Source organism: Quercus robur, chromosome 11, assembly GCF_932294415.1.
Source record: "Quercus robur chromosome 11, dhQueRobu3.1, whole genome shotgun sequence".
Taxonomy (NCBI): domain Eukaryota; kingdom Viridiplantae; phylum Streptophyta; class Magnoliopsida; order Fagales; family Fagaceae; genus Quercus; species Quercus robur.
Window position 1 is genome coordinate 31,657,150 of NC_065544.1, and position 18,998 is coordinate 31,676,147.

An 18,998-nucleotide genomic window follows, 5' to 3' on the forward strand; every position below is an offset into this window, starting at 1 on the left:
GAAGAACAAAACCTTGAAGGATTAAGAGCCTTCAGGCCACCCAAAAAGGACAATCTCATGCACATAGGGGTGGGGTGTGAAAGATGGTATCAGAGCCGAGGACGGCTCTCCTCTGAGGGTGTGGGTGAGGCAAGAAGCCAAAAGTCCCACATCGTTTAAGTGAGCGTCCAAAGCATGGTTCATAAGGGGTGCCCTCCCTTAATGTGTATGAGGTCTTTTCCCATGCAAGGTTGTGTATGCACATGGGAAGAACAAAACCTTGAGGGACTAAAAGAGCCTTTGGGCCGCCCAAAGAGGACAATATCATGCACATGGGGGCGTGGTGTGACACAAGTGCCAACACTTCAGCAAAATCATACGACAGCCATCAAAGGAACTCACACCAATGAGCAGCCTCTAGTCGTTCGCCCAATAGGGATTAGACATAGTAAGACCCTTCCCAATAGCAATATGACAGCTCAAGTTCCTTATCGTAAGGATTGACTACTTCACCAAATGGGTCAAGGTAGAACCATTGGCCACCATCACGGAGAAAAATGTCTAAAGCTTCGTTTGGAAAAGTATCATTTGTCGCTTTGGAATCCCCAAGGTCTTCGTCTCCGACAATGGAAAGCAATTCGACAATGACACATTCAGGGACTTTTGTGAATAGTTAGGAATCAAGAACCACTACTCCTCCCTCGCTCACCCTCAGGACAACGGACAAGTTGAGGTTACAAACCGATCCCTACTTAAGATGATCAAGACTCGGCTTGAGGGGGCAAAAGGTATATGGCCGAACGAGCTACTTGGCGTTCTGTGGGCATATAGGACGACGACTCGAACACCTATAGGGAAGACACCTTTCTGCCTTGCATTTGGAAATAAAGCCGTCATCCCAACAGATGTTGGACTGACCAGCTATCGCATATCCCACCATAATGAAGAAAAGAATGAAGAGGGGATGCACTGCAATTAGACCTTCTTGACGAAGTCAGGTTAATGGTAGAACAATGAATTGCCCATTTTCAGGACCTAATGGCGAAACACTACAACGTCAAAGTCAAGCCTCGTAATTTTGAAGTCGGAGACCTAGTTCTAAGGAAATTAACAACATCCACTAGAGACCCCACATAGGGTAAGTTAGGCCCCAACTGGGAAGGACTTTATAGGATCATCAATTTCCATAGAAAAGGAACCTACCACCTAGAGACCATTGCCGGACAAAGGCTTCATCACCCATGGAACATCAAGCACTTGAGGAAGTACTACCAGTAGTAGACAAATGCAGCTTTTTTTTTTTTTTTTTTTTTTATGTCAAAGTTAGATACTAAGAGATTTTGAAGTTTTGAGGATGTTAAGTTTCTTTTTAGCTCTTCTATTATTAATAAGACTTGACGGATTATCAGAAACATTGCCCTACAATATATACAATTCAATGAATTACTTGGTCTCAAATTATGTTAAGTCCTACCTACGGGGTGGATGAACGACCAAGAATACTGACAGGTGCCTAGTCCCAAACTATGTTAAGTCCTACCTACAAGGTGGATGGATAACTGAGGATACCGACAGGTACTTGGTCCTAAAATTATGTTAAGTCCTACCTACTGGGTGAAAGGATGACCAAGACTACCGACGGGTACCTGGTCCCAAATTATGTTAAGTCCTATTTATTGGATGGACAAATGATCAAGGATACTAACGGGTACCTAGTCCCAAATTATGTTAAGTCCTACCTACAGGGTGGACAGATGACCAAGGATACCAACGGGTATCTGGACCCAAATTATGTTAAGTCCTACCTATAAGGTAGACGGACGACCAAGGATATCGACAGGTACCCGATCTCAAATTATGTTAAGTCCTACCTAGGTGGTGGATGGATGAAGTAGAGTATCGACAACACAAATACGACGGGGGCTTATACACGTAGTAAAAATAAAAATGAAACAAGTATAAGCAACAGATAAAAGTAGTAGATATAAACCCAAAGGGGTAAATGTTTTATATAAAAGCCTAAAAGAAAGGGCATCCATCATTGTCTTACAAATAAGCTCATAAAAAGAAAGGAGATTCAAATACATCTTAAAAAGAAAGAAAGTCAAGACGGGGGAACATTAGAGACAGTCAGGTCCACAATAGACGAGCCATCCACAGTAGTCGGGCCCACAGCAGACGGGACCACAAGAGCTTCTAAGCCCTCAAGGGTTGGCTGGATGACGACCTCGGTGTCAGTATCCTTCACCTCTTGACCAACGATATGGACAAAGTCATCGATCTTGTCACAAAGGGTGTCATCTCCCCCAAGGGTCGGTAAAATGGTGTCATTTATGGTAATCTGGGACAAATCCAAATTAGGGTAGACAGCTCCAACTTGTTTTAAGAAATCATCAAACCCGTCACCATAGTAGACGCCACATGCGTCGAAAAAAGGCTAAGAGACACAAAACTCTGCCACGGCGTCAGCCTTGGCCTTGTCCATCTACCCACGGAGACCAGTCAGCTCCGTCGTCAGGTTTGTCTTCGCTTTCTCTGCCTCCTCTTGAAGATGGGTCTCCTTCAACTTGGCTAGTGTGGCCTTCAGTTCCTAATTGAGAGTACAAACGGCCTCTTTGTACTGATCCCTCTCTTTGTTCTCGATCTCTTGACGCTTGCAGAATCGTCGGTGTTGGAAAAATACATGTTTGTATTGCATACAAAACATATGCAGCGGAAAAAATTAACTAATCTACTTCATTTGTAATTGATAACATGTACTATGTAAATTTCAGAAGTTAAGAACAAGATAGTGTACCTTGGTGTGGTTAATTTCAAAACAAAGATTAGAAGAACTTGGGAACACTTTTAATCTTCACTCCAATTCCACTAATGCCCAAGAAGTGTGGTCTCTCAATTAGTTATATGAATTTGTTCAAAGGAGAATTAGAAAGTGTCGAACACTCACATACAAACCATTTCATGTTCATACAAAAATTCTATGTGTTTCTCTCCTTATAACCGATTATCTAATTGGGCTAGCCTTTTGGGCCTTTCCAATTGGATTTTAGTATGTGGCTTGGAGTGGGACCAAAAGGGAAGAAATTAGACACTAGCTTTAACGGGCCTTGGGCTTTTCTGCCAACTCTTGACAAGTCCAAAGTTACCATTAATTATATTTAATACCACTATATAAATATAATTGCACTCTAAGCCTTATTAATAAATTATATCCCAAGATTTTATTACACATGCAACCCCTTCATAAAATATTTGTAGTAATACAAAGTCATGAATATAGACTATTATTTGTAAATTACTACATCTACCTGGTTTAATCCTTTAAGTTATTCATCATATATTTATGAAATCCAATTTCATAAATATATACTTTAGTAACTATTTACTAAAGTAGTTAGGCCTAAAATTCTGAATAACAAACCCATTAAACTTATCTCAAGGAAATATTTTGTATCTCCGTTAAGAGACTATGAATTCCATCTTGAGAATATATGTTTCATCAACACTAAATGTGGCTGCCCAACATACTGAGGTTTTGACCGTAACTTTAGATCTCACTCTTGATATATCAAAGCAACCTAAACTTCATGATCAGGTTCATTATTCTCTCAAGATTAAGAGTTCATGTAAATAAAAGTCGTGAGATTTATTATTCATTTGACAGTTGTTAGGATAATAATAAATCTCACAGTGGTCCGGTTCAATATGTTTTAACTCTTAAAACATATCAACATATCAACTAGAAGTCTCCACTTCCATGATCAAGACAAATCATCTTAGTTGATATGTTATAGTCTTCGTAGATGAAATGCCCAATTTCATCACCGATTACGAACTAAAATTCTGAGTTTACAAAAGAACTTGTGATTTATATATTCTGTGACTTTTCACATAAATCACATACTATGCATCTCATGGACTATATGATAATGTCTGAATATTCATGTTACTATTATTTTAGATAATAATAATAAAAAAAAAAAAAAAACTTTATCAATCACAATATTAAGTCATTCATCATGTTATTAAGTTATACATAATAACATACATAGCATCATACAATTGGATTTTAGGGCACTAATCCTAACAGTCGGATCACCCCCTCATTAGCCACACACCTATCCTAGAGGGCCTTCATCCATAGCAATGCTTGAAATAAAAAAGACGGTTAGAATGAGAATACAAAAATTACAAAGTACTATAAGTAACAGAGACATACCTTGGACAAGTCGTAGAGACTAGAAGCCCCCAAGTCCTCTGAGAATGCTTACCGCAGGGATCCAAGTCCGTCTCCTTGATGATCGAATTGGTCATCTCAACGGCATAATCCTTGTGAGTGACCAGCCTCTGAACGGGGTTATAGATGATAGGCCCCTTTCTCGTCATCAAGCTCTTCCCAACTCCATGATGAGGGGAAGAAGGGGGTGAAGGAGACTTTTGCTGATGATCCCCAACAGATGGGCCCATCCCCTTCTTGGACGGACAGTCGTCCCTGGCATTGTTCTTCCTCTTTTGGGCCACTATAGGGCTTACCTTGGGGGCTAAGGTTGGCGCCTCCCCCTGTTGCTTGTGTGCGGCAGCAGACTTCCTCACCAACGCCTTTTGTTTACTGGTGTCCATCTCTAAATATATATATATATATATATATATACACACATATATATAAGAAGATTTAGTAAGGCAATAGACGGACTGAAGAGTGAACGGGCAGGAATACTTACGACAGTGGGAAAATGCATGCAACTAACGGGCTATAGGCGTTAGCTCAGGACCACCACAAAACGCGTGGAGAGTGTCGAGGGTGAATAAATCTTTCCACTTCCTCTGCTTGAAGGGAATTTCCAACACAAAAGCCCTCTTGCTTGTCCCTGATCTGCGGACGAGCTTGGGCTGAAAAGGAAAAAGATATTAGATACATAACAAAAAGTAGACAACAATAAAAGTAGACAAAATAGGAAAAGATAAGAGCAGACGGAATAGGAAAAGATAAAAGCAAATGACCATTTAACTCTCTCATAATGCCCTATGTATTATCAAACCCGTGGGGCATACTGACCCACTCCCTAGATCTACACACCCAATTTGTTCCTTGAACAAAAAAGTATATGTTCTTCCAATTCCTATTCGAGTTAGGCATATCAGACACTAGCCTAAGCGACATTTTTCTGGCCAAGAAGTGATAGATACCCTTCGACGAGGAGATCTGCTGAGGTTTGTAACAATAGAAGAACTCGTTGAGGGTGAGACGACGGTTGCCATCACTTAACTGACCCCATATCACTTTAGCCCTAAGGGATATCCTCCACGCATTCGAGGCTATCTGGCTGATGGATAGACCTAGGTAATTGGCCAACTGACGGTGTAGTTGTTGGGATTAGTGTCCTTAAATCCTATTGTATGATGCTATGTATGATATTATGTATGACATGATGTATGACTTAATATTGTAATTAATAAAGTTGTTTTATTATTATCTAAAATAATGGTAATATGAATATTCAGACATTATTATATAGTCCATGAGATGCATAGTATGTGATTTATGTGAAAAGTCGAAGAAAATATAAATCACAAGTTCTTTGTAAACTCAAAATTTTAGTTCGTAGTCGGTGATGAAATTGAGCATTTCATCTGCGAAGACTATAACATGTCAACTAAGATGATTTGTCTTGATCATGGAATTGGTGACTTCTAGTTGATATGTTGATATGTTTTAAGAGTTAAGACATATTGAACTGGATCGCTGTGAGATTTATTATTCTCCTAATGATTGTCAATTGAATAATAAATCTCACGACTTATATTTACATGAACTCTTAATCCTGAGAGAATAATGGACCTAATCATGAAGTGTAGGTTGATTTGATATATCAGGAGTGAGATTTAAAGTAACGGTCAAAACCTCAGTATGTTGGGCAGCCACATTTCGTGTTGATGGAACATGTATTCTCAAGATGTAATTTATAGTCTCTTAACGGAGATACAAAATATTCCCTTAAGATAAGTTTAATGGGTTTGTTATTCAGAATGTTAGGCCTAACTACTTTAGTAAATAGTTACTAAAGTATATATTTATGAAATTGGATTTCATAAATATATGATGAATAACTTAAAGGATTAAACCGAATACTCAAGGATTAAGATGTAGTAATTTACAAAATGGCAGTCTATTTTCATAACTTTGTATTACTACGAATATTTTATGAAGGAGTTGCATGTACAATAAAGTCTTGGGATATAATTTATTAATAAGGTCTAGAATGCAATTATATTTATATAGTGGTATTAAATATAATTAATGGTAACTTTGGACTTGTCAAGAGTTGACAGAAAAGCCCAAGGCCCATTGGAGCTAGTGTCTTATTTGTTCCCTTTTGGTCCCACTCCAAGCCACATACTAGAGCCCAATCGAAAAGGTCCAAAAGGCTAGCCCAATTAGATAATCAGTTATTAGGAGAGAAACATACAGAATTTTGTAATACACAACAAGTTCATGAAAAGGTATGTATGTGAGTGTTGGACACTCTCTCATTTTTTTTAATATACACATATAACTGATTGAGAGACCACACATCTTGGGCGTTAGTGGAATTGGAGTGAAGATTGAAAGTGTTCCCGAGAACTTCTGATCTTTGGTTTTGAAATTCACTGCACCAAGGTACACTCTCTTGTTCTATATTCTAAAACTTACATAGTGCATGTTATCAATTGCGAATGAAGTAGATCCGTTAATTTTCCGCTGCATATATTTTGTATACGATATAAACATGTGATTTTCCAAGAACTGGTATCAGAGTGGTCTTCATTTTCAAATCTGTATAATATGTTTAGTGAGTTTTAGAATTAAACAAAACTATTTTCATAGTTGTGAAAGTTTTGCAGCCATTTTTTTGCATATTATAGTTTTTGAAACTATTGTGTTGATTAAAACTGATTTTGAGGTTATGATGTTGTTTAAGGTTGATTTTAACCATGTAAAATTGAATTTTAACACTTTAACATCAATGAAATTCAAGTTTTAATCTTAATCTCATCGTTTTTTATCATTAAGAATGTGTTTTGTTCATTGGAAACGTAAAAAACGGTTAAAAGAAAAACGGCTGTTTCTAGGCGTTTTCGTGACTGGTGAGTCGCGAGAGCTTCTGGATGGACTCACGACTGGGGTCTCGCGACTGGGCCAGTCGCCAAAACAAGTAGTCAAAACTCGCTACTCGTGTGAGTAGCCAGAATGAGTAGCCAAAAATTCTGACACCTGTTTATTACATGTATAAAGAGCAAGGCTATGTGTAATTAGTTTATGTATGTATTAAACAATTAAAAACCTTTCTTTTAAAACATCTAGTGGGAGAGAGATACAAGGGTTGCATTTCACGGCCTCCATTGTTGGTTCATAGTAGTGTGGAATATATACTTTGTCTTTGCTTCAAACTTAGCATTCCATGCAGAGAGTATTTATTTCATAGTCCTACAAGAATGAATTTCTTGGTTTATAGTGTTTTGATCAAACACCTTGTCTTAGCCTTGAGCTTTGCATTCCATGCGGAGGGTGTTTTGTATCATGGTACTACAAAATAAGCCTGTTAAAGGGATGAAATGTGGCTACACATGATTCTAGACAATGGTATACACTAGACTAAGTATTATAGTATTCTCTATGCTGAGTTCTTACTATTATTACTTAAAGGCTAAATGTGAAATGGCATATTATTAGTGTTTGATAAGAGTTATCATGATATCACTAATAATGAGAATAGTTCTCAATCAATCATAGTATTTAATGTTCACTCTATGTTGAGGGATATTGAATATGGGATTGGGTTGTCGTTGCATATTTTATATTATGGTTTTATTAAGGTTCCTTATTATTTTCAAATTTGAACATGGCATCATTTAGCCCACTTGTTACTATTCTTAATTAAAACAAACTGACTGGATCCAACTATGTTGACTGGAAAAGAAATTTGGACATTGTTCTTACTACTGAAGAGCACAAATATGTGCTTACTCAACCATGTCCTAGCTTTCCTTCATTAGATGCTCCTCCTGAGGAAAAACAACGATATGATCGTTGGTAGAAATCTAATGAGATGGCCAAGTGCTACATGCTAGCATCTATCTCAAATGTTCTACAGCATCAAATGCAGGATGTAGAACTAGCTTCGGACATTATGCTAAGTCTAAAGGAGATGTTTGGTGAGCAAGGCCGTTCTACAAAGCAAGAAACCATGATCTCTAATCTGAATACATTGGAGGTTTTAGGTGCCGATATTGATGAAGAATCCCAAGTGGATATGATACTCCTGTCACTACCAGAATCATTCAAGGAATTCAAACTTAACTATAATATGAACAAAAAGATTTATACATTGTTTGAATTAATGAATGAATTGGTAGCCGCAGAAGGCATTCTTGGTACTTTTAGTGTTGATGCTAATATGGCTGAAACTTCTACTTCTCAACCTAAGTCGAAAGGCAAGGGTAAGAAGAAGAAGGACTTCACCAAGCAAGAGGGTAAACAAATTGTCTTAGGGGATGCCGACAAAGGAAAGAAGATCAAAGGAAAGTGTTTCCATTATGGTGAGAAAGGACATTGAAAGAGGAATTGTCCAAAGTTCAAGGTTGCCAATAAAGGTATGAAAAGTTCATTCCTCCTTGAAATATGTTTAGTGCAAAATCCCACGAATTCTTAGTATGTGGATTCAGGTTGTACTAATCATATCTACAATTCTTTGTTAGGGTTCTAGGAGACCAGAAAGCTTAATGAAGGGGAGTTGTTTCTTACTTTGGTGATGGGAGCAGGATTCTGATTATAGATGTTGGTGTATTTAATTTATGTTTTGAGTCAAGGGTTTTAGTATTGGAAGACTGTCTATTTGTACTTAATGTTCGTAGGAATTTAATTTCTACAACTTATTTAGGTAAACATTGATATTGTGTTATCCCTAAAGACAATGTTGTAATAAAGAAGGGTAAAATGTTTATTTGTCCTGGCAATATTGTGGATGGTCTTTATATTTTAACTCTTAATAAGCATGAATTATATAATTCTGAATTAGATAATGACTCTCATGTAAAATCATTAAAGAGAAAGTTTCCTTCTACTAGTAATGCATACCTTTGGCGTTTGCGTTTGGGTCATATTAATTCAAATAGAATTCAAAGACTGATCAAAGATGGTCACTTAGAGCCATTGGACTTTGATGATTTTCCAGTTTGTGAATCTTGTTTGGAAGACAAAATGACCAAAAGACCTTTTAATGCAAAAGGTAGAAGAGTCCAAGATTTGCTAGAACTAGTACATTTAGATGTATGTGGTCCTATGTCAATCCAGGCAAGAGGTGGCTATGAGTATTTCATTACTTTCACTGATGATTACTCTAGATTTGTTTATGTGTACCTAATGAAACGGAAGTCCGAAGCCTGTGAAAAGTTCAAGAGTTTAGGGCTGAAGTTGAGAATCAGTTAGGTAAACGCATAAATGCCATTTGATCTGATCGTGGTGGTGAATACCTTCTTAGGGATTTCAAGGATTACTTAACTGAAAATGGGATTGTATCCCAAGTGACTGCACCTGGAACTCCACAACAAAATGGTGTAGCGGAAAGAAGGAATAGGACTTTTTTAGATATAGTTAGATCCATGATGAGTTATTCAACTCTACCAATTTCTTTTTGGGGATATGCCTTAAATACTGCAATGTATCTTTTGAATTTAGTACCTTCGAAGTCTGTTCCTAAAACACCTGTAGAGTTGTGGAATGGGCGTAAGCCTAGTATGAGGCATCTCCATATTTGGGGTTGTCCAGCACATGTGTTGAAAGGAAAGCCTGACAAGTTACAGTCTAAAACAGAAATGGTTTTCTTTGTAGGGTATCCAAAAGGAACTGTTGGAGGTTTGTTCTATAGTCATAAGGATAATAAAGTGTTTGTTAGCACAAATGCCAAATTCTTGGAAAATGACTATATGAATGATTATACTTCTAGAAGTAGAGTTGTGTTGGCTGAAATGAATGAACTTGTAGTTTAACAACCAATAGATGAAACTAGGGATGATGTGGTTGTATTGGATACACCACAAGATACTACTCATGAGATGTCTAGTACACAGGTGCCTCATCATAGTGGGAGGAATGTTAGGTCACCTATAAGGTTTATAGGTTTGGGAGAAACTTATGTAGCTATCTCAGAAGAGGCCGAAACTGATCCTTACACTTACGAAGAAGCAATGAATGATATAGATGCACATCATTGGGTTAAAGCTATGAAATTTAAATTAGATTCCATGTATTTCAATCAAGTTTGGGATCTTGTAAAGGCGTGTAACAGCATTAAACCTGTTGGTTGTAAATGGGTGTACAAGAGGAAGAAAGGGATAAATGGAAAGGTTGAAACCTTTAAAGCAAGGCTAGTGGCGAAAAGGTATACTAAAAAAGAAGGTATTAATTATGAAGAAACCTTTTCACCAGTAGCAATGCTTAAATCTATCAGAATTCTCTTATCCATTGTTGCTCATTATGATTATGAGATTTGACAAATGGATGTCAAGCCTGCATTTCTTAATGGCAATCTTGAAGAGGAAATCTATATGAGGCAACCAGAAGGTTTCGTAGCTAAGAACCAAGAACATATGGTATGCAAGTTGAAAAAGTCTATTTATGGACTTAAGTATGCATCTAGGTCATGGAACATTAGATTTGATCAAGTAATCAAGTCATTTGGTTTTGAACAAAATCTTGATGAACCATGTGTGTACAAAAAACATCGAGATAAAGTAGTAATGTTCCTAGTGCTTTATGTTGATGATATTCTACTTATTGGAAATGATGTAGGGGTAATGTCATCAGTAAAGGTTTGGTTATCTAGCCAATTTGATATGAAGGACTTGGGTGAGGCTAACTTTATTCTAGGGATCAAGCTTTAGCGAGATCACAAGAATAAGATGTTAGGCTTATCACAAGCTGGATATATAAATAAGGTTTTAGAACGGTTTAGCATGCAAAACTCCAAGAAATGATTGCTTCCTTTTAGACATGGAGTTCTTCTGTCTGATGACCAAAGGCCTAAGACTCAAGAGGAAGAAGATATGATGAGACAAGTTCCTTATGCTTCTGTAGTGGGAAGTCTTATGTATGGCATGCTATGTACTAGGTCAGATATTTGTTATTCAGTTGGCATGGTCAGTCGATATCAATCAAATTCAGGACCAAAACATTGACAAGCTGTAAAGCATATTCTCAAGTATCTACGAAGAACGAGAGATTATATGCTTGTTTACCGTTGTGAGGATTTAATTCTCATTGGCTATACAGATTCAGACTTTCAATCGGATCTAGATTTCAGAAAGTCCACATCAGGATGTGTTTTCACCTTGGGAGGTGGAGCCATAAGTTGGAGGAGTGTCAAGCAATCTTGTATTGCGGACTCCACCATGGAAGCTGAGTATGTTGCTGCTTGTGAAGCAGCAAAGGAAGCTGTATGGCTCAAGAAATTCCTTTCTAACCTTGGTGTAATAAGAATGAAGCAAGTTCCAATTACATTGTTTTGTGACAATAGTGGAGCAGTTGCACAATCCAAAGATCCAAGGAATCACAAGAAAGGAAAGCACATTGAGAGGAAATACCACATCATTCGAGACATTGTTGCTCATGGAGATGTAGTGGTTGCAAAGATTGAAAGTGCAAATAATCTAGTAGATCCCTTTACCAAAGCCTTGCCTGAAAGGACTTTCGAGTCACATTTGGAGGGAATGAGCGTTAGATTGGTACACAATAGTCTTTAAGGCAAGTGGGAGATTATTGGGATTAGTGCCCTTAAATCCTATTATATGATGCTACGTATGATATATATATGACATGATGTATGACTTAATATTGTAATTAATAAAGTTATTTTATTATTATCTAAAATAATGGTAACATGAATAATCGGACATTATCATATAGTCCATGAGATGCATAGTATGTAATTTATGCGAAAATTCACAGAAGATATAAATCACAAGTTCTTTGTAAACTTAGAATTTTAGTTCTTCTAGTTGATATGTTGATATGTTTTAAGAGTTAAGGCATGCTTTCGCAATCGATGGACATGAAACCAGCAGTTTGTAAACACTACTTGTAGAAAACAAACCTGACAGTGTGTATGCCGAGATGATTCCATCAGAGGGAGCTCTACTACTGAGGGGGATGCCCAAAATTGCAGTAGCTTCATGGGGTAGAAAACTAGGCTCTAACTCCTTCTATTCCCCACTTTCAGTATTAATAAATGCACTAACCTTGGTTTCTTGTAGCACATCTTGGAGAGCCGAAAATGGGAGTTCTGCTGGATTGGATTGGAAGCCACTTATCCTTTTTAATCCTGACCGATTACCCATTTCCAATACACCAAATAATGCTCTTTCGAATCATATCACGAATGCTGAGTATACTCTTCCGTGCATAGGACCCACAAGTTGAATCTCTTGAAATGAATGAAATGACTAAAGTTAATTCTAATAAAACTTAGAGGATAAATTTTGTATTTTTGCCTCTCTTTATTTTAATGTAAAAGGGAGCTCACAAGTAAGTTCATGCCCCTAACTTGTGAGCACCCTTTTGCACCGAAAACAAAAGCATCCATCTTATTAACGAGATTAACTACTTCGTTATCTATAGTGCTTCTCGACCCGAGATCCTAGGCAATTATTAATTTGTAATTCTTGCAATGTAACTTTGTTGAACCAATAAAAATATATCATGTCAAATGAAAAACCAACTCAACTTTAAGTCACCAAGGGACAATACTTACATGCTTCCGAGTTTTTTCTGTCACCAAGAACTTCTAACACCCTATCTATCAAAAAAAAGTATATCCTACCAATGGAACCCACTTGTTGTGAGAAAGTAGAGGCCTGTTTGGTTAGTTGAAAAAAATACTGCCCCTATGTTTTCATTTTTAGTTTTTAAACTGGTTTGGTTTTAGTATTTGTATTTAGTTTTAATTTCAGTATCCTAAAAGTTGGATTTGAATACAAAAAATCAACACAACTTTTTAGCATTTTTGTTTTCTATGAATATGAATACAGTGACATATTTGTAAATATTGTGAAAACAAAAAGTTACTTTTATTTTAGTGATGTGATGTGTGTGAGTGAGAAAAATTAATTTAAAAAAAAAAAAAAAAAAAACAATGACCAAACTCTAGTATGATGTATTCTATACCCAAATTATGTATTCAAAACAACTTGACTCTCACCATTGCGTATCTTTAGTGCGGTGGTCACTTCACAAGTATAAGTACTTGTGAGGTTTGAGAAGTAATAACCAGGGTTCAAGTTTCTAGGAGGGCGTTAGGAGGTTGATTTACAAGTACAACCTTTGTAACTTCATGATATACACATGGATTAATGAGTTCCTATTTGGAAGGCTGCAACTTCTTAACCGCAGCACACTCTTTCTTGTTACTATGGGGTCCAAAAGCACTTTTTGAAACCAAACAGGCCGATGTATATACTTGCAGGATATATACTTTGTCCCTATGTTATTGTCTTATCAACATTTTTTTTATTTTATATGTAGAGTGACAATGGAGTATAGCTAGAATCTTGAAATCTAGTATAGCAACTTCAATCTGGTTTCAGCGGTAAAACTTTTAGTGTGCAAAATTATCTTGAATTTCGATATTGTTTCATCATGGAGTTCGATTAAGTCTGAAATTGAAATCACTTATCAAATGCTAGGGCTTTATATCCGCGTGTATAGGGTGTTTGATAAAATGCGCGTGACAGAATATTGTAAGCTGAATTTCACTTGACTAAAGAATGTACTTACAAATCAATTTGAGAGATAATATTGTTTTTTTAAAAGATGTTCTTGATTTGGTTGCAGTAACACCAATGAAAAACTCAGTCTACGAATGACCCACAAGTCCACAACTCTACTATTGTTGATAATTCTATAGAAACCACTACTTTTACCTATAAGTATCTAAAATTCATGAATATTCTTTGTTCGTTTGGGTGGTCAGACTTAAATGGACTGGGCATCTAAAATTCACATGAATGAATGTCATTTCTTTGTTTGTGTGCTGTGTGCCTACACGCGGGCATGTGCGTGTGCATGTATGCTTTGATATGATGGTCTGCTCTCCATGTGGGGTTGAACAACACCTTATATCAGCTTAGATTTGTATACTATAGATATCTGAATACATACTAAATTATTGAGATTTATATGGTATAGATATCGGTATAGTATCGAAGTTATTTCAAGGACATTTGTTAAGGATCTTGCCATGTTAACACACATACTTAGAAACATTTTCTGTATACTTAAAAGAAATTTTATTGTTTATTTCTTCTATTAGAGAGACAAATAGGGGTAGACTACCTACCTACCAATCACCTCCTCTAAACCTCGCAAAAGATAAAAATAGTTATAATTCAGGTATGTATTCGAACGTTGATGGTTGCTTGTGGAGTATCTTTAGTCACCCTAAAACCTAGAGTGGTGGAAGAGTTGGCCTCTGTGTGTTGTACAGTTACATTGTAGTCTCCATGAAATAGTAAAACATCTACAAATCCTTTGTCATCTGCTGTGAATTCCAGAGCTTGAGAATGTTTCCACTCATGAAGCAGCTTATCCACAACATCTCCAGCTGGAGTGTTGTTGAAGTTTATATCTGCAAGGGGCATTTCCTTGAAATTCGCTGCTATTGGGCCTGCAAACATGACAATCCCTTTGACAGCAGGATGAGAATAACCCTCTCTTAATATATCCTCCAAGTGCTGGGCCTGTCCACAACCAGTGTCAGCATCGAACTCAAATCTTACTTATATAGTAGTAAGAATAAAATTAGTTGGTTTGAAACCAAATTTATTAGTTAACACATTATTGTAGTTGTAATTTTAATCCATTTTTACTTGGGTGAACCAAGACAGTTTTGCATAAGTCTAATATTTTTTCTTTCTAAACTGGAATACCTGATCATTGTCTTTGGCAACACCAACACTCACTTCGGTAAGCCATATGGGCAGTCCTGTGGCACCTAGAATGTCCAAAGTAGATCTCATGTAAGCTAGGTTTGGCTGGCCTGAACCAAAATTTCCTTGCAGGCCAATAGCTAGTAATATCTTCTCATTCCCTGGATATTGCAGAATCTCTTTTAGTTTTTTCTTGTAGTTGGCTGGGCTTGCTTTCTCATCCCCACCATTTATGGTACCATACTCGTTCATGAACATATTTGTGTTAGGGTCAAGTTGGTAAGCCTTGGAATAGAATACTGCAGAAGCATTTTCACCAAGCTTATCCTCAAAAAATCTAAAATGAAGATTCTCATTAACTACATCCCAAGCAATTAGCTGCCCTCTGTATCTTGATACCACTGAATTGATTCTTTTTTCTACAGCTTTCCATAAATCATCAGAAGAAAGGGATTTGACCCAATTAGGCTGATGATTGGGATTGTCCCACAATATGTTGTGACCTCTGATGGAAATGCCATTTTGTTTAGAAAATTTTACCATTGCATCTGGGACAGTATAGTTCTCTTGGCCTTGTATTTTCTCAGTGCTATACCACTTCATCTCATTGGTGAAAGTGGTAAATTTGAATCTCGATGCAAACCAGTTTTGATAATCAGTGCTTTCAAGAATACGGTAGTTCATACCACACCCAAAAGGAAAGTTTGATTTCAATTGCTTGATAGAGACTATAGCACCTTGCATTGCAGTTTTATTTGCATGAGTTACCTTGAACCTCACCTTGCTCTTACGTACCTGCAGGATTCAAATTTAACTAGAATTCTAAACACGATGGTGGAGTTCTAAAGTACTATTTAGATTGCTCATATTTGCAGTGTTTCTGATTATGTTTTTTATTCACTTAACAAAAAATTATAAATGTGAGGAATGGAGTGTGAGCCTAATTTTCCTCATGGACTTGCTATACGTTTGGTCAATTGTGTGGCAAGAGAGGGAAGTTGAAGCATATTTGTACTTGATGTGAGGAATGGACAGTGAACCTATAATTACCTTGCTGATGCTTATGTCTTGGTGGGATTTCCATTGCTCCTTAGTGAATGGCTGTAATGATACATTATCCACCCATATATCCACTTTTGTGTTCTTGCTCTACATTGAGGAAAATGATGCATGAGTATATATATTCAGTTCCAAAGAAAACTAAATTAGTAAAATAAAGTTTAAAAGAAAAAAAATTATTGGAAAAACCAAACACGAGAAATATTTCACCTCGAAAAGGATCTCTACATGGGTTGAGAAATTTGCAATTATGCCACCTTTTAGCAGAGACCAACATCCATGCTCAGCAATCACCTTACCACCTCGAACCAGTTCATCAGTTGTTTTAAAGAGGACAGAAACTGTCTCTCTTCCTTCACTGATTTGAATCCAAGCTGAAAAATGTTCAACTTCAGTTGATAAAATCTCGTGAAAAGAGCAAAAGATCAAATTACATACACAGTAATGCAATTGACTATTGATGTGCTTCAGTTTGCTTAGGGGACATTGCCATTTCATGGTCAGGATTTAATAGTTAATAAATGGTGTCACATTATTTAAAATCAATTATAGTTTTTATTTAATTCAATTTGTATTTAGAATTTTAAGACTAGATGTTATCATGTACACACACTTTGATTCATGAAGACTAAATATGGACATGAAATTTATTGGGATAATTCATTGCACTCACTATAAAATTTCCACAATCGAATCTATGTTACTCTGTCTTTAAGTTCTTCACACAATGAAAATATTGTTACCTGAAAAACTATAGAGCTTTCCTTTCTCAAGTAGAACCTTCTGAGATAAACTGTCTAGTGGGCGTGTTCTACTGTGTACAACAATGAAGCTGTTGCCTGCCCTTGAAATTCGTTCTTCAATTTCTCCTTGTCCGAAGACGGTCCATCCCTCTAAGCTATGATTAAATTCTGGATTGACTATCATCCCTCCTCCATATTGAGCTCTCTGGGGCTCTACCAAGCACTGCTTTATCAAAATAGGGTCATTAATTGTGAAATGCATTTTCTAATTAAATATGGATTTAACCAAATTCTTTTGCATATATACGAGCGAAAGAGTGCATGAAAGTCATGCCTCTAACTCTATTCTCACATAAATAAAATGACAAATAAAAGAAACTCTATCCCCATACACAAATTTCTGGAATTCATACATTTTTTTACAAATGAAAAAAAGCTCTTGTACACAGTGTGTTACACACACTTGAGTTTTTATAACTTAAAAACATGATTTTAAATCATGTTTTCAGTTTATAAATTAAAAAAAAAAAAAAAAAAAAGTGTGTGCAGTGTGAAATAGACACCCCCCATTTACAAAATGGAAAGCTTCATTTTTCTTGCCTTTGTTGTTGAGGAGTAATCGTAGGAGAAAGCACTGATATTCATCCCTGCATTAATTAGTTGAAATGAAAATGTTAGCCATCATTTATCGATAACCATTTTTTAGATTATCCTAATGAAATATAAAGGAAAAAAAATGGACATATTTATTATAAAATAATAATAATCTTTGCACTAAAACAATTTTTACTCTAAAAACAATTTGAAGAAAGAAACCGTATAGTATGTTTTAATGATAACACTCTGAGAGAGAGAGAGAGAGAGACCTGAAAGCAGTAAAATGCTTGAGAGCCATAAGGTGCAAGTTTCTGTGAAAAGCTTCATCTCTTCAAGACAGAAACAACCTTTTGCTCAATTTGTAACACTGTAAGAAATAACAATCCAAATCCTGATATTGCAAGCAGTACGAGCGTTACATGTAAAACTAATAAAGAAACTGAAAGCAAAGAAACAAGGAAATGTCGGTAGGATGTAGATGTAGTAAACACTAAACAACAATGTCAAACCAGAAAGCCAAAAACTCTGTACTATCACATACTGACAACCTACTTTACACTAATTTACACACTGTAACTTTGCGAATTTCCATGTTGACCCGTGAATCATCTTCACTGCTACTTTATATAGAGTTGTTCAACTAGCTTGCAAATAAGCCCATTCCCACATAAAGGTTCATATGTGTGTGTGGCTGGCTTACATAAATCACATGTTTTTAAGAAGAGAGAAATGTAATAAATTATTAAACATAGAATAAAGAATAATTGTTTGAGTAAATTCACAAGTATTTGATTATTTCAAATAACTTAAGTAAATAATAATTTGTTTATATTCTTGATTATTTGTGTAATTAGATTTGTTTTTATATTTTATTTTATTTTTTTATTCAATTATTGTTAAGGCAACTAAACTTGAAAAAGAATGTTAAATTCCAAATCAATTGTACTATCTATCATATGAATTTTAAAAAAATAAATATTATGTATCAATTCTTTTTACATGAGTGTTCTACTTTATGCCCAATCAATTGTATGGCTCATTCTTTTTCTCCTTATAAAATATAAACACAACTTAAAATGAAAGAAATTTAGACATATAATTACTGCATTTATGAGATCATAAAGTGGAAAACTAAGATAACTGATTACAATTAAACCATTATACCGTTTAGAACTTTGTAATGTTGTAATTCAAAGAATTTTAGTCCTTTTCTTTCCTTAATGCACTGTCCCACTTCTTTTGTTTCTTTCGACTGGGAGATCAGAAATAAGATTGTATGCTACACAAATCAATATCAATATATATATATATATATATATAAAAGCAGAGACCTTATACAATAAAGCATAAAGTTCTGCTAAGTGGCGTATTCTATGCAAAGAGAATTGAAATATTCTCAAGTGCCACATTAAAGATAAGAACAAATTAAATATAGAATTTTTGTTTCATTTGGTTTAATATTTCAAGACTTTTCTAATTAACAAGTAAATATTCTTTGTATTTATTTGGTTCAATATTTCAAGACTTTTCTAATTAACAAATAAATATTCTTTGTATCCTTTAATTCAATGTTTCAAGACTTTTCATTCCTCACACATACACACAAAACTCTTTGCATTTTAATCATTTTCACCTCTTGCACTTCTACCTCTTTATATATAC

The 18,998-nt window shown here is 35.8% G+C and overlaps 1 protein-coding gene across 1 annotated transcript; it reads right to left on the reverse strand.

Moving 5' to 3' along the window:
- Positions 1 to 14,265: 14,265 nt before the first annotated feature.
- On the reverse strand, positions 14,266 to 17,864 carry LOC126706857 (endo-1,4-beta-xylanase 5-like). The gene is made up of 7 exons (XM_050406428.1): positions 17,606 to 17,864; positions 17,340 to 17,386; positions 16,740 to 16,962; positions 16,207 to 16,370; positions 15,988 to 16,086; positions 14,938 to 15,732; positions 14,266 to 14,748 (listed from the first exon to the last, which is right to left on the reverse strand). The coding sequence occupies exons 1-7, from the start codon at positions 17,661 to 17,663 to the stop codon at positions 14,398 to 14,400; spliced, it is 1,737 nt and encodes a 578-aa protein (XP_050262385.1). The 5' UTR covers positions 17,664 to 17,864; the 3' UTR covers positions 14,266 to 14,397.
- Between the last annotated feature and the right edge of the window lie 1,134 nt (positions 17,865 to 18,998).

Excerpts from the sequence above, each read along its gene's own strand:
- LOC126706857 (XM_050406428.1), bottom strand. The coding sequence starts at position 17,663 with ATGAAGCTTTTCACAGAAACTTGCACCTTATGGCTCTCAAGCATTTTA. Across the intron at positions 15,733-15,987 it reads AAGACATAAGCATCAGCAAG|GTACGTAAGAGCAAGGTGAG; the intron begins GTAATTATAGGT and ends TGAATCCTGCAG. Across the intron at positions 14,749-14,937 it reads TTGCCAAAGACAATGATCAG|GCCCAGCACTTGGAGGATAT; the intron begins GTATTCCAGTTT and ends GGTTGTGGACAG.